Genomic DNA, 13,385 nt, shown 5'->3' with positions numbered 1-13,385 from the left:
GGATGCAGCACGAACTTCCACAATGCTGGGAGATTCTTTGCTCCCACAGATTTTCCTTCATGCATTTGATTAAAAGCAAAAAAAAAAAAAGACAAACACTCAAACCCAAAAATGAATGTGACAAGTGATGTGCATTCATTCCAATGTGGTAAGTGTAAATAACGGGGCCGCAATTTATTTTCATGTTAATTTTTAGAAGTTAAAAGTCTCAGAGCTGTCAATATTTGTAAGAAGAAAAACAACAATCCTGAAAACACTCCAGTTAATGTTTTGTGCAGTGCAGAGCAAAAACTGAATTTCAAATATCCTCATTAGTCATGCTGAGATTAGCTAAATGTGTTTTCAACAAGAGACTTATCCACAAAGCAAGCAATGCTTATGATGAAAAAATACATACAGACACACAAATCAACACACTTGGAACAGCAGTTATATCTTGAAAGAAATTATATTTTCCCCATTTTCCTGCCAACTCTCAACTCAAAAAAACCACTAAACCCAAGGTGTAGCATATGTGCATGCAAACAGAGAAAAATGCAAAGTGCAGTCTAATGTAGGATACTGTAAGTGCAACAAACATCAAAGCTTTGCCACCCTCTTTTTGAAAGTTATGATAATAAAAGAAGTCATTTGCAGAAATCCAAGCATTTAGTGAGACCCAACCAATTTCTTTCCAGTACATCTCTTGGAGACACCCAGGGTCTCTAAATACTTAGAGGACAGTTTTCTATTTAACACATGAATAACAGTGAGAATATTATCTCTGTTTTGCTCATGGTAAAAAGCAAGATCTGTCTCTCTATTCAGTCTTACCGTTATCCACGGATGAGACAGAGCTTCCTGAATTGTAAGCCGTTTCCTAAAAAACAACAACAGAAAAAAAAAACGGTACAGACTTGAATAAGAAATAGCTTGTACACGAGTCCATTGACCCCCACTTCTCCCAGGCTTCATAGGAAGCATTTATCAAGATAATGCCAGGATTGACTCTCAGATTTCAGGGCAAACTGCTTGTATGTAGTTTAGTAACTGTTCTAAGTTTCAGTAAGGTGCTGCCCTCACTCCACACAATTTTAATTCTTACTTGATCAAAACTACCTGTATTTTTGTTTTTCCTTCCATAAAAAGTGATAAAACATTACTTTGTTTTGTTCATCCTACATGCTTAGAAAATAAATCCTTTCTACACACCTTTAATATGACTATGTCTGAATCAAGGTATACAACATTAATGACATCAAAACCACCCTTTGGAACACAATATTACAGCCCTGCAGGAGCTGCCATTTCCCAAAAGCAACACTCCTGAGAGGAACACTTCAAACCTAATCAAATCTGATCAATCCCAACCTCCTTCTGCATTGTGGCAGTTCAGTGAATGGCACTTCAAGAGCACTGAGAACCAAAGGTAGGAACACAGCATGGCACAGAGACTGCCTCTGTACATGGGACAAATATCAGTATCGCTGACTTGTCCCTTCTTAAAAGGAGGGTGTTAGACCTGTGCAAACCTCTCGTCAAACCCCACCTGCCCTGAGGATTTCCAGAAATCCTGACCAAACAGCTTGCCTCTTTCTCTCTAATACTTATTTTCTCCCCCAGAGAAGCCATTAGAAAGAACTGCAAGGCATGACTTTCCTCCAGGACAAAAATACGGTTATGGAGAAGGAGAAGGAGGTGCTACTTCTGTGTGCACTTTGTTAAAAGCAAGAAAAACTTTTTAAAAAAGGTCTGTGGTTCCTATGAATTGGGAATAAAGGTCTGCATAGCTGTCATGCAATTCTAGGGGATTGCAACAGCTGCAGAGAGACTTAAGGAACCATTCCACTTTCAGCACATGTGAAGATTTTTCTCCCCTTGCACCACTGGGGGCATGTTCCAGGATCATGTCACCACCGTGCAAGTAGATATATAGATAGATATATATCTATTCATAACAGACTGAAATATTGGAGCAGTGGTTACCTGGAACTAGGGATTCTGCACACTATTTTGAGCCCTTCACCTACACCCTCTTGTACCAGGCTTGACTCAGGTGAGAATGCAGTCCTGAAAGTGAATTTTAACTGAGGAGATTTTGGTCCCTTTTGTTAGGGTGCAAGTGATTAAGTAGGGGCACAGCAGCAGAAGTTTGCCCCCTCTTTAGCTCTCGAATGGCAATACACACTACAGAGAAAGCTTTGTAGATTACTCCTCAGGCCATTTCACCAGGTTTATCCTAGAGATAAATGGATCTTTCTGAATTTTCACTTACCGTGTATCTTTCACGAGGAGCTTCTGAATAAAATCTTTTGCCAGGTCACTGGTATTGCTGAAAAATTCTTCATCAAATTCATAATTCACAGCTGTGATGTTGGCAAGCGTTTCTTGTTTAGTTTCTCCAAGGAAAGGCGATGCACCGCTCAGGCTAGGTAAGCCAGAAAGAAGGATCAATTGGAAAAATAAACAGCAGACGTCCCCTAATGAAATGACAGTGACGGTGTAATATACTCCCAGGACGTTTGTGGATCTCGTGTTGCAGCAGCCATACCACATGGGAAATAACAGGTCCAGCTTTGGCTTCCTACATCTGTGGTTATGAGTCAGACTCATCTTGAAAATCTCTAGTGCAGCACTAATGCACGCACAGATAGAAACGCGCAGATTCTCCTAAGTGAATCACTGAATCATTGCTAATCAAAGTAGAAAAAGCTTCAGCTGAGGGAAGTTTCTATCCCCATGAACCCACAGCTTTTGCTTTACTTATTAAACTGTCTTTATCTCAACCCATGAGTTTTCTCATTTTTACTCTTCTAATTTTCTCCCCCATCCCACCATGGGGGGAGCAAGCGAGTGGCTGTGTGGTGCTTAATTGCAGGTTGGGGTTAAGCCATGGCACCCTACAGCCAGAAGCTTCTAACAGCTTTAAGCAGATAAAGTAGTGTTTCTATAGATTTTTGCAGAGCAGACCTCAGGAAAAGCTCTGCCCCTACAGCTTTGCTGTCTGCAAAGCCACTGACAAGTTCCCTGCACAGTGGGTTCAGCCAAGAGACCTTTCTCAGCTGGAACCAAAACACAATGTGTGATCAGGTGTATGGCCTTGTCTAGGGGCCAACTCCACCAGAGAGGTAGGGCCACACTGCTCATTAAAAGGAATCCACAAACAAAAGGACTTTGGCTGCAATAAAATCCAACTGTTTCTGAACAATGCAAAATTTCATTCTGTTGGCACTCTGCTCCACCTGCAAGGATATAATAGAGACATCATCATAATAAAATGCTATTCAGCAATCTTTACTTAGACAGAAAAAGCTTTCATCCTGCTTTGCCTATTGCTCAACTGTGACTGACGACCTTCATGTTTGATGACTATTTACCTCTGCTCCATAAAACTCCAGTGTCAGAACAGATTCATTGCAGACTCCTTCTGCCCTGCCTTGCCTTTCCTCCCCTCCCTTCCCCTTCCCTTCCCTTCCCTCCCTTCCTTTCCCCTCCCCTCTTCTCCCTCCCACCCCCAATCCACAGGGATGCTGACTTGCAAAAGTCTGGTTTACGGGAAATGTTCTTTATACCAAGGAAATTGATCTCATTCCTTTTTAAAAATTTTCTGGGCTATTATTATGCTTATCTATTATGTCTAGCTTTGATAGCATAGTTTCAGGATGCAGCAGGCTCAAAACAGGACTGCAGCAAACTCCTGGGATCTAAAATGATATTTTGAATACTAAACTGCTTGCTTTCATGATCTTGCTCAACAGACCTTTTATCCTGTCTGTATTGCCACTGCCATGTTGGCTGGGGATTTGGGGGTAAGCAGAAAGTTAGATGGGACCACCTGGGCCCTTCAGTCCAGTCCCCAGCTACCACATGTGGTTTTATCCACAGAATAAACATTTGAGTGCATGAAGTGTTTCCTTTCCCTCCACAATCACACAATGACACCATAGCAGCTGACACAGCCAGGCAGCATGAGCGAGGTCCTCCAGTTGTCTTTGACGCAGTAAATTTTCACCCCATAAGCCACAGTCAATCTCACTTCTTAACAGTTCTTACATACTCCTGCTTAAGCTTTTGTTCCAATTCTGTTAGCCACAAAGAAGGCTACAAGCAGGCAACTCGCCACAGACCACGGGCGTTGTTCCAAAACTAAGGCTTGGAAACCTGCCCTAGAGCTTTGGTTTCTTTTCCCTTTCCCAAAACTGTGCCATAAAGCAGCTGTGTAATTCCACCTTCTGGCCCTTCGCTGGAAGCCAAAGCCAACAGTCCTCTATTCTCCTTGGAATTATTTTTTTTTTTCTCTCTTTGGAACTCAGTTTTGAGGTCTGTGAAATGGGAGGATTCTCAAATCCTAACTTCTAATGCAAATGCCTTGTCATATCCTGACTCAGTGCCTGTAAATGTCTAACAGCAGACCGTGGTAATAGAGGCTTTGCCCTTACAACCCAGTGAATCACTCCACTGGTTACTGAATGAAGGACTCGTAGGCATTTTGATATCTACGCCTGATGATGGCATCCATTTGATTGCTGCCATGTTTGCTAAAGCAGGCACTATCATTCAACACACCCCTTTTATTCAGAACTCTTCAGAACAAACGGCTTTAAAATTAACAGGCAGTACTAGTTAAAGGCATATAAATTTCTAGTATCACGTAAGCTGACCGCTCCCATCATAAAAAACATGCTTTCTTTTTTTCTCCTGATCCTTTGGAGGGAGACAATTTTGAACCTTGATTTCTATGGCAATCGTTACTGGCCAACCAGGTAAAACAGATCTGCTACACCGGATACGGGAGAGAAACCCACTTCACTATTCTGCCCCCAGGACAGAACTCGCAATGCAACAGAAAAACCTCAAGAGCACTTGGTTGTCTGTGCATCACTGTAAGAGCATGGTAAGTATTCCCACCTGCTTATCTTCAACTCTAATTAAGCTTTCCTCTCATCATTTATGAACACACATAAACAGCAATTGACAAAGTTTAATGTCCTGTCAAGTACATGTGTCACTGAAGACCAGAATTCTGATAAAAAACAAGGGTCTGGACAATATTTTAAACCCCTTTGCCTGAGATTGATCTCAACCCATATCCCTATCTTTTTCTGCACCACAGGACACGAGGGAATTTGAATCTGATTTCTCAGATTCAGACCATAGCTCTTTTACACCTTTTGGGGGTCTCATCCTTGGGTATAGCCCAAGAGTGGATTTAATCCCACTACATTTATTTTCCTCCCTTTCAAGCCTCCACACCTGTACTGAGCCCTGAGCTGAATAGCGCAAATCCCTCCAACACTAGAGTGCACCTCCTTTAAATTTGGCACCAAGTTAGTCCTCTGAGTGCCATTAGGAACAGCAGAAGCCCAGGGTGGGAATGTTTGGGTGAGGTATTTCCAAGCATGCGGTATCCACCACGCACTGCTCCCCAGCAGTCACAAGAGCTTGATTTCAATGGACTTTGGTGCTCTCATATCAAACCAGAGGAAAGAAGAATTCTTGAAACAATGAGTGCTGATCCATTGCACGCATCCATTGTCACACAAGCAGTTTTCACAGTCAAGTTCCATCTTAAAACTCTCTCGACTGCTTGTCTCCATGATGTTCACAGAACCTATATTTCTTTGAGAGTTTGAGGTTGTCATAACTTCCTACTTTTATTTATTCATCACCAGTTGACACACTTTTCTTTTAAAAAGTATCTTTTTTTTAGCTTGTGCTCACTGACTGCAATGATATTCCCAACCAGCCCTTGCTTCACTAGCTTTAACAAGCCCTTTTCTCTCCTGTAAGATGAATTCTCAGTTCCTGGGCTCAACTTCTCTGCTCCAATTCACCTTTTTGAATACGGGAGACCATATTTATGCATGGTAAACTAGACTTCTGCCTTTACAAGCAAATTAAAGCTTCCCTGTTTTCATCTGAAATAACTCACCTTGCAAATGGTACTATTACACTTTCTGTTTGTATCCTCTCCACACACTGGTAACTCATAGTCATTCTAGAGCTCCCCTAAGAAGCAGAAATGCCCAGTGATGCTACAGATACTTTTCCTTCGTCTGCTCAGAACACCCCTCTTCTTTTTCTCCTCATTTTAAACTTGAAAAGGCTGCAGGATAACATTTGCCCATTAGAAGAACACTGCCCACCCAGGGTGTGCAGCTCCTTTCTCAAATGACTAGAGGGAAGAGCTGTTTCGTACTAGTGCAAGAGAGCTTTAGGAACACTTCTGCAGGAGGGAATCCATTGTACTCACAGTATGTAGGTGATGACTCCTATGCTCCTAAAAAACAAAGGAGATTAATTGCAGGGGTTCTACAATACCTACAATATGAAAAGTCAATAGTAGCTGCTATACAGGCAGGAGAGCCATCGTGGCATTAGACAACTGCTGAGAGCTCTCTCAAAGAACAGTGTTCCAGGGAAAACATGAATTTTACATATTACTTCAAGTAATGTGGATATTTGAAGTCTCCTTATGCATTTCTATTCTAGCAGGTATTTACTACAGCACACATCAGAAATACAAAGAAATAGAAGCAAGGATGTTTTATTTGGGTGACCTCTTTTGCCTGCCTTCTCAGCAGATCAGATTAGTAGGCAGGTCTCCTCTGCATGCAGTGCGCTTATAAATAAAGCTGTCACAACCGCTGCAGGAACATGTTTTCTTTTAAGAGTGCAGCAGACAGTGGCAAACTGTTAACTCTCTAACTGCCATCATTAACATATTTCACTGTAATTTTGCAGAAATTCAAGGCTCATCTTTTAATTAAAAAGAATGCATAAAAAATGGCAAGACAGAACATAGAGTGATTAATTGCACTTAAGTTTTTTGTTTCGTTTTGTTTCGAATTTGTTGCAGTAGAACGGATTATATTCAGAGCAAATTGGGAAAAAGTAATAGTACAGAGCAGCCCGGAAAAAAAAATTACTAAAAACTTACCACATATCTGCAGCTAGTCCAAGCGGTTCATAATTTACTATTTCTGGAGCTGTAAGAAAAAATTAATTAAACATCAGCAACTGAGGTAACACATTTTTACCAGGCTGAATTGAGTAGCAGGTCAATAATTAGCAAGAGGGAGAAAGGGGAGTGGGGAAAGGAAAGGTAGTTATAGGATGCACTGTTTATAGTTTTAGAGCCCTGATAGGAATTCAGGTTCATAGATGTGCAGAACAGATTATGTAGAGGAACTTGGACCATAATGCAACTGAAGAATAAGGGTAACGCAGATAATTATATACTAATTGCAGTGCAAATTCTAACAAATAACAAATTATTTCACCTCAAAGAATTAGAGTTTTTGCTTTGGTTTTCACCGGTGCCATTAAACGTAGCTTCTAATGGCCAGTCAGAAACAGCAAGAGATTGAAATTACAGGCCAGACTACATTGCTGTCCATGTCAAACCCTGTTTTTGTAGGAAACATTTCCTCATTGGAAAACATCCCCATATAAGACTGCGTGCAAAACAAAAGATCAAGGTGAGGTAATAAGATGAAAAAAGGTGTCTGTAAACGGTTGTGTTTAACTAGAACATGAATTACAGTTCTCTCTCCACCCCTCAACCCCCCAATCCCAAAACCTCTAGTAGAAAGGAGCAAGATTAACCTAAAATCCAAGCCAGGCAGATTAGAATTACGATGAGTGAGTAACATAAAGAAAATCAGGTGGAAAAATGTAAGGGGAAGTAAGGGGTTTGTGCTCAACAGTTGTACGTAAGGCAGTTTTCTATAGAAAGCAATGCCAGAGATACCGGTGTAATGGCGTACCTATCATCTACTGCACAGAGAGCTTACTTGCCCCAGGCAACAAGTGAAAAATTATAATTTGTGTTGGCAAGGTTTCACAATCTCAATCCTGAATTTATATCTCTAAATATTTATTTGACAGCAATCTACTTTTACAGGAGTAGCATATCTGGTTTATAGAAAGCACCTTTCAGCTATTCCAGAAAAATAAAGTAAACCTCTAGGCTTTAGGTCCCCTCGATAGAAATGATACTGAAACTACCTCTGTCCCTCACTTCTTAAATTGGAACAGATGTCTCAACTTCCTCATGGAACTTCCAATATGACACAAAGGAACGGGTCACTCACCTACAAATTCTGGCGTTCCAAAGATGTTTTTAAACTCAACTCCCTCCTCTATTTTGTGAGCCAGGCCGAAATCAATGAGTTTGATGTGTGGAATAGGGATATTCTTGTCTAGAAGCATAATGTTTTCAGGCTAAAAATAACAAACATAGATCTTTGTTATTACAATAGTAATATATTGGGAAAGTAACAGAGTTCACAAGTGCATTTTTTTTCTTCATATATACAACACTGCAGAACAAGAAACGCATACACCTGTGGCTAACCATTTACAATTCATTCTTTTGACAAATGGAAGACAACTGTGAAATTGGACACCATTGAATGGACCAGAACTTCATAAAAGCAAAGCAAATCTAATAAAATTAAAAGAATGAAAGTGTTACTCTTATCTCATGCAAAATCTGCCTATCTTCCTGCTAGCACTCCTAAGCATATTTTCTTAACGATGGCTATTGCCAAGATGAAAACAAGATACCCTTTGTCTTCATGGTGTGACAGAAATTTTTCACACAACTGTGTGCAGTCCCCTAATCTGACAAGAAATGACACTCGATTATCAGCCCAGCAGCACTGTGATATAACATGGAGTGGAAGCTCAGTTTATCTTGTCCCCTTTTGAAACAGAAAACATCTCCCCGGCGCACAGGGCCTCCTGGGAAGAGGTGACACCCTGACTCCATGGATCTGCCTCTGTTACAACTGGTGCACACACACCAGCAGTTAGCAGGCAGCTGAAGCAGTGCAGATAGCTGGTGCAGAGCCAGTGCCATTCCTTGATCCTAAGGGAGAGCTGCACCACTGAATATCTTGACTGACAGCACTTATACTGATCTGTTCTTGAAATTGACACTGGGAAACCTCACTATTTCTACCCAACTGTCCCTATACTGTGCTGTAACCCACTGGAAGATGTCTTATTAAATGCTTGTCGAGGGATTCTAGTCACATCTGAACCTACTTAGGGAAGGAAAAAATTCACAGCTGCAATAACAAGGCCAGGGAAGACCCAGGATTTACTATCTGAACAGTCCAGAAAATGGAAAGAATTGGGATCAGAGGTCCTAGCTCATGTAGCATTTATCACAGCATTGTAGGGAAAAGCCAAAGCTAGAGCTGTGAAATTAAAGCTAACTTTTTCGGACTTTTACTTTCTTTACCAGATATAATGGAAATTTCATAAACTTATTTCTTCAACTGAATTTCTCAGCCTTAGTTGCTCCCTACCATGGCCCTATTTCACGTTTCAGAGTAAACTATGGGTTCAATTTATCTCCCATGAAGAGCTTAAATGCATTAATTTATCATAACTTAATCATAAGGCCAAGAGCAACAGTGAGACAGTTTGATTCCCTGCTGGCAGCTGCCTGGCCTTTTCACAGCAGATCCTAACGTGGAAGCAGCTCCTGCTAACACATATGCTCAGCCAGAGCTGCACTGGGAAAGAGAATATGAATAATTTATTGTCATAGTCATTGGACCAGGAATATTTTAGCCTCAGGCCAACAAGTCTGGTTTTCTTTCATGGATCTAGGGCATATGTGTTCACCCCAGACACATGTAAGCTTATTTAGAGCAGACAGAACAGACTGAAATGGCAAGAAGTCACACTCTCGGACTGTTTTATCCCTTAGGTGGTGTAAGTTACTGTAGTTCCACTGCAGTCAATGGAGCCCTGTCAAGTGATGAGATAATTATGAATCATCCTCTATCTAATCAGATCACTGCTTAAATATACATGTCTAACTTAACACTAGCAAAACTCCAAACCCAGAACTATAAAACCCAGGAGACTTATTCTGTAAATATGTTTTAGATCATTTGATATTCACTATCAGTGAAACGATTCTTTACTTATCCTTTCTGATTTCTATCTTGCATTTCTTGTAACATCTCCATGGTTCACCTGACATTACTGATATTAATTATAAAAATTATAAATAGAGATCAGTACAGAAAAAGTTGCACCTATGTTCTCCCAATAACTTCATGCTACTGGATATTACACAGTTTTCTAACACACAGTGAAAACTTTCAGTCTTTGCCTTCTGGATTCATGTTCACACATCAACTACACTTTTTCATATAAGCCCCATGAAGATATGGACGGTAATTTGCAAACCAGTTTCTTAGGTTAGATGTGATTTGCAACATTTGCAATGACTACATATATGCCATTAACACTGACTCAGGGCCAAGCAATTTAATACAGAGACATAATTGGGCACACATTTAGCACCAGGAATCAGCATATATGTCCTGCGAATCTGGGAGGAGTCTATCTGTAGCACACATATAATTACTAATAAACTAACCTGGATTTAAAGTTAGGAGAAGGAACATGTAATCTAGCAGTAGAGTTTCTTCCTTTTTACTTCATTTTAAAACTGTTCACTCTTGTTTATGCTACTTTCTCCTAGGGTATAGCTACATTTTTAATATATTTCTGGAAGTAGCAATGTCTGAGACAGTTCTGTAGCTGTGAGTCTGCTACTAAAAAAGCACTTTATTCTAGTCTCAAGAGCTTCATTCCCAACGACAACAGACTTCTGGTTTCAGAGAAGCATGTTTACCTCAGTAGGCCACAATCAAAAGGAGAGAGAGACAGTCTCTTCTGTGTTGTCTAGGCCAGTTGTATTGATATCAAAGTCTAGGACCAAAGCTATAGACGTCATCTGATATGTTAGGAAGGGAGCTCTCTGTGATGTGCTTTCAAGGCCCTAAGCATCTAAGAAAGCAAGAAGTCTTTTTGTTAACCAAACTGCACTGGATGACACATACTCCTCATGAAATTCTAAACACAGTGGGGAGTAGAAGCAGCAACGGTTATTTGCAACTCGCCCTGGCCCTCCTCTTCCCAAAAATGCATTTCCTCTGTGCATCATTTAATTTTTTTTTAAACAGCATGCTTTGGATGATACTACAAAAGCAAACAGCTGAAGGAAGAAGACTTACAATTTCTTTTTCTCAGAAAATACATAAGCCCATTTAAAAGTTTCCACAGGCCTGATAAAGGAGATTGTCTTCCCTGGAGCACTCAGCTGTGAAGTGCATTTAAAATGGTCTTACCCATTATTTTAGGCATAAGATATCCAACAAACTGTAGAAGGCACAGTCCATCATTAAAAAGCAACAGTGACAATAAGCCTAAATCAACATCTTTACCTTTAAATCAAAGTGAGCAATTTTCTTAGAGTGAAGGTAATTCACACCATCCAAAATCTGCTTGATGAATCTGGTTGCTTCCTCTTCACTCAAAGACTCCTTCTGTGCCAGGAAGTCAAAAAGTTCTCCTCCAGAAACTCTGCAAAACACACCAGAAAATGTCCTGTTATCTACTGCATTGTAAGATTGAAAATAAGCGTAAGCACAAAAAACTAAAGTAGCAAAAAGTCTCCATACAGTCAGAAAGAGGCCCCTCTTGCAGACAATCTGGAGTTTTGTGTTCTGGTCCCAGGTGTGCCAAAACTTCCTTTTGGCTTCAGCACTCTCCCCTGTAGATTAAGGACTCACTTTCCCTAATTCAGTAACGCTGCAAAGTTTGATTCATCAACAATTATAAAGGATCAAAAAAAAGGTACATAATTTGATGAATCTACAGACATGTACATATTTCAATAGGTAGACTTTGATGTTAACCACAAAATGCTATTTTTCAACATGTTCATTTTGGATGAGACAGAGGACATAGAACAAGTTGTAATAGTCAACAACTGTTAAAGAATTACTTCTCTTATCGGTTGCCATCAGAAACATGAGGCAATAAGATCTGCCAACAGAATCTCTTTTCTTTCCAGAACAGCCTTTACATTGTTCTAATCAACAGATTCCTGCCTGACATAACTGACAGGAACATATTTATTTTGTGCTGAATTTTTAGAAAGATAGCAGACTGTAGCAGCTTGGAAGGTACCTAATTTTTTTTCCCCCAAATAAAGGAAGTGCTATTAGTTACTATGAATTTTCAGACTAAAATTGAAATACATTCCATACATATTTAGTACATAAGACTTCTATTTCCATTTTTGTATTGAGAGTTCCAGTGCTATTTTTCTATACATTATGAAACAGGGTGACCTAGATATTGAATTAAGCATTGTTTGCAACTGGTGTTCATAGTTATGCTTACACGTATTTTTCCAGTTCACACTGTCATTGATGTTATTGATTTATTCTCATTCAAATTCTGTTTGGGGCACCCACAAAGCGGTTGCTGCTCTCGGGCTCAGGCGTACCACCCACCTATGGTCACCATTCAGAGTGCAAGCACAAGACCAGAGAGATCCAACAGTCATTTTGGAAAACAAGCTTTTGGCCTGGTTGTCTGATGTACCTGTAAAAGAACTGGCAGGTTCAAATGCTGTGAGTTAACTAAGTGCTGTGACTCACAGACAAGTTGGATCACAGTGTGCACTGCAGAGGCCTCTGTGCAATCACCTCTCTGACCCCAGGCTCCTACACAACACTGGTGGTGACGAGATGGTGATTCCCTCCTCTGCCTTCTTCTGAGTAAACTATTGTGAACAGCTACAAAACCTGCAAGGACAAGCTAACTGCAAACGAGAACAACGTGTCAAAAGCCACAAAGACACTGGGCTTATTTCTTAGCTTGCACTGTTGCTGTGGCTGACAGCATACCTTGCTGTTCCACACGCAGAGGTCTCCATAGGGCCTATTGACTTGAGAATCGATTGCTGCATATTTTTTTATAGGTCCCACATAGTCAGAAACTTTCTAAGCAACAAGAGGCAGGACACTTCACCTGGGCAGAAGGCACTTGATGCTTTATTTGTTACAACTAAATGGTTTGCAAACAAAAATAAACTTACATGACCCAGGAATATGCTGCAACTAGTGCCTCTGGCTGCTGCCTTCTCCTTCCTATTAATCTCAGGTACTCAGCCTGTGAGACTTGTTTGGTCTCTGATTTTCCCTTCAGGTGACACATACCAAGGGTCTCAGACCTATCGCCAGCCTTGCTGGACAGGTTTTCTTTTACCCTGTGCATTTCAGGAGCCAGAGAACACTCTCTCCTTTCCATATTGTAGCAGGTTTAGGGGCCCTTGTTCATTAGTTTAAAAATTATTACAGCTGTGACAAGCTAGTAAAGAAATCTGTGAGTAAAACCTGGTAATCTCTTGGTGAAATGTGTGTACAGAGAGCAGGCAAGTCCCATTTCCTTAATGATTTCTATTCAAACCTCACTTAAGCAATCACCTCTGGCAGGCACTATGGTCATCAGGAAGCCAGCTGTACCGGGATACTTTCTTCTACTTTCCTGGAATTTAACCATGTAGGCACACCACTCTTGTC

The 13,385-nt window shown here is 40.6% G+C and overlaps 1 protein-coding gene across 9 annotated transcripts in view; it reads right to left on the bottom strand.

Moving 5' to 3' along the window:
- The window catches only part of DAPK2 (death-associated protein kinase 2), a 66,769-nt gene that overhangs the window by 9,044 nt on the left and 44,340 nt on the right, over positions 1–13,385 (bottom strand). For all 9 annotated transcript variants that reach the window (XR_001412333.1, XM_014944457.1, XM_014944461.1 and 6 more), the window contains exons 4-9: positions 11,238–11,376; positions 8,076–8,205; positions 6,920–6,968; positions 6,233–6,259; positions 2,255–2,407; positions 814–859 (exon numbers count right to left, since the gene is read on the bottom strand). Coding sequence is in view for 8 of the 9 variants with exons in the window: in XM_014944457.1 (XP_014799943.1) it covers positions 814–859; positions 2,255–2,407; positions 6,233–6,259; positions 6,920–6,968; positions 8,076–8,205; positions 11,238–11,376 (544 nt within the window). In the remaining variant the exon portion in view is untranslated. The remainder of the gene's footprint in view (positions 1–813; positions 860–2,254; positions 2,408–6,232; positions 6,260–6,919; positions 6,969–8,075; positions 8,206–11,237; positions 11,377–13,385) is intronic.

The sequence above is a fragment of the Calidris pugnax genome, unplaced genomic scaffold (genome assembly GCF_001431845.1).
Source record: "Calidris pugnax isolate Ruff unplaced genomic scaffold, ASM143184v1 scaffold70, whole genome shotgun sequence".
NCBI classification, from domain to species: Eukaryota; Metazoa; Chordata; class Aves; order Charadriiformes; family Scolopacidae; genus Calidris; species Calidris pugnax.
This window is presented reverse-complemented; position numbering and strand designations above follow the sequence as displayed.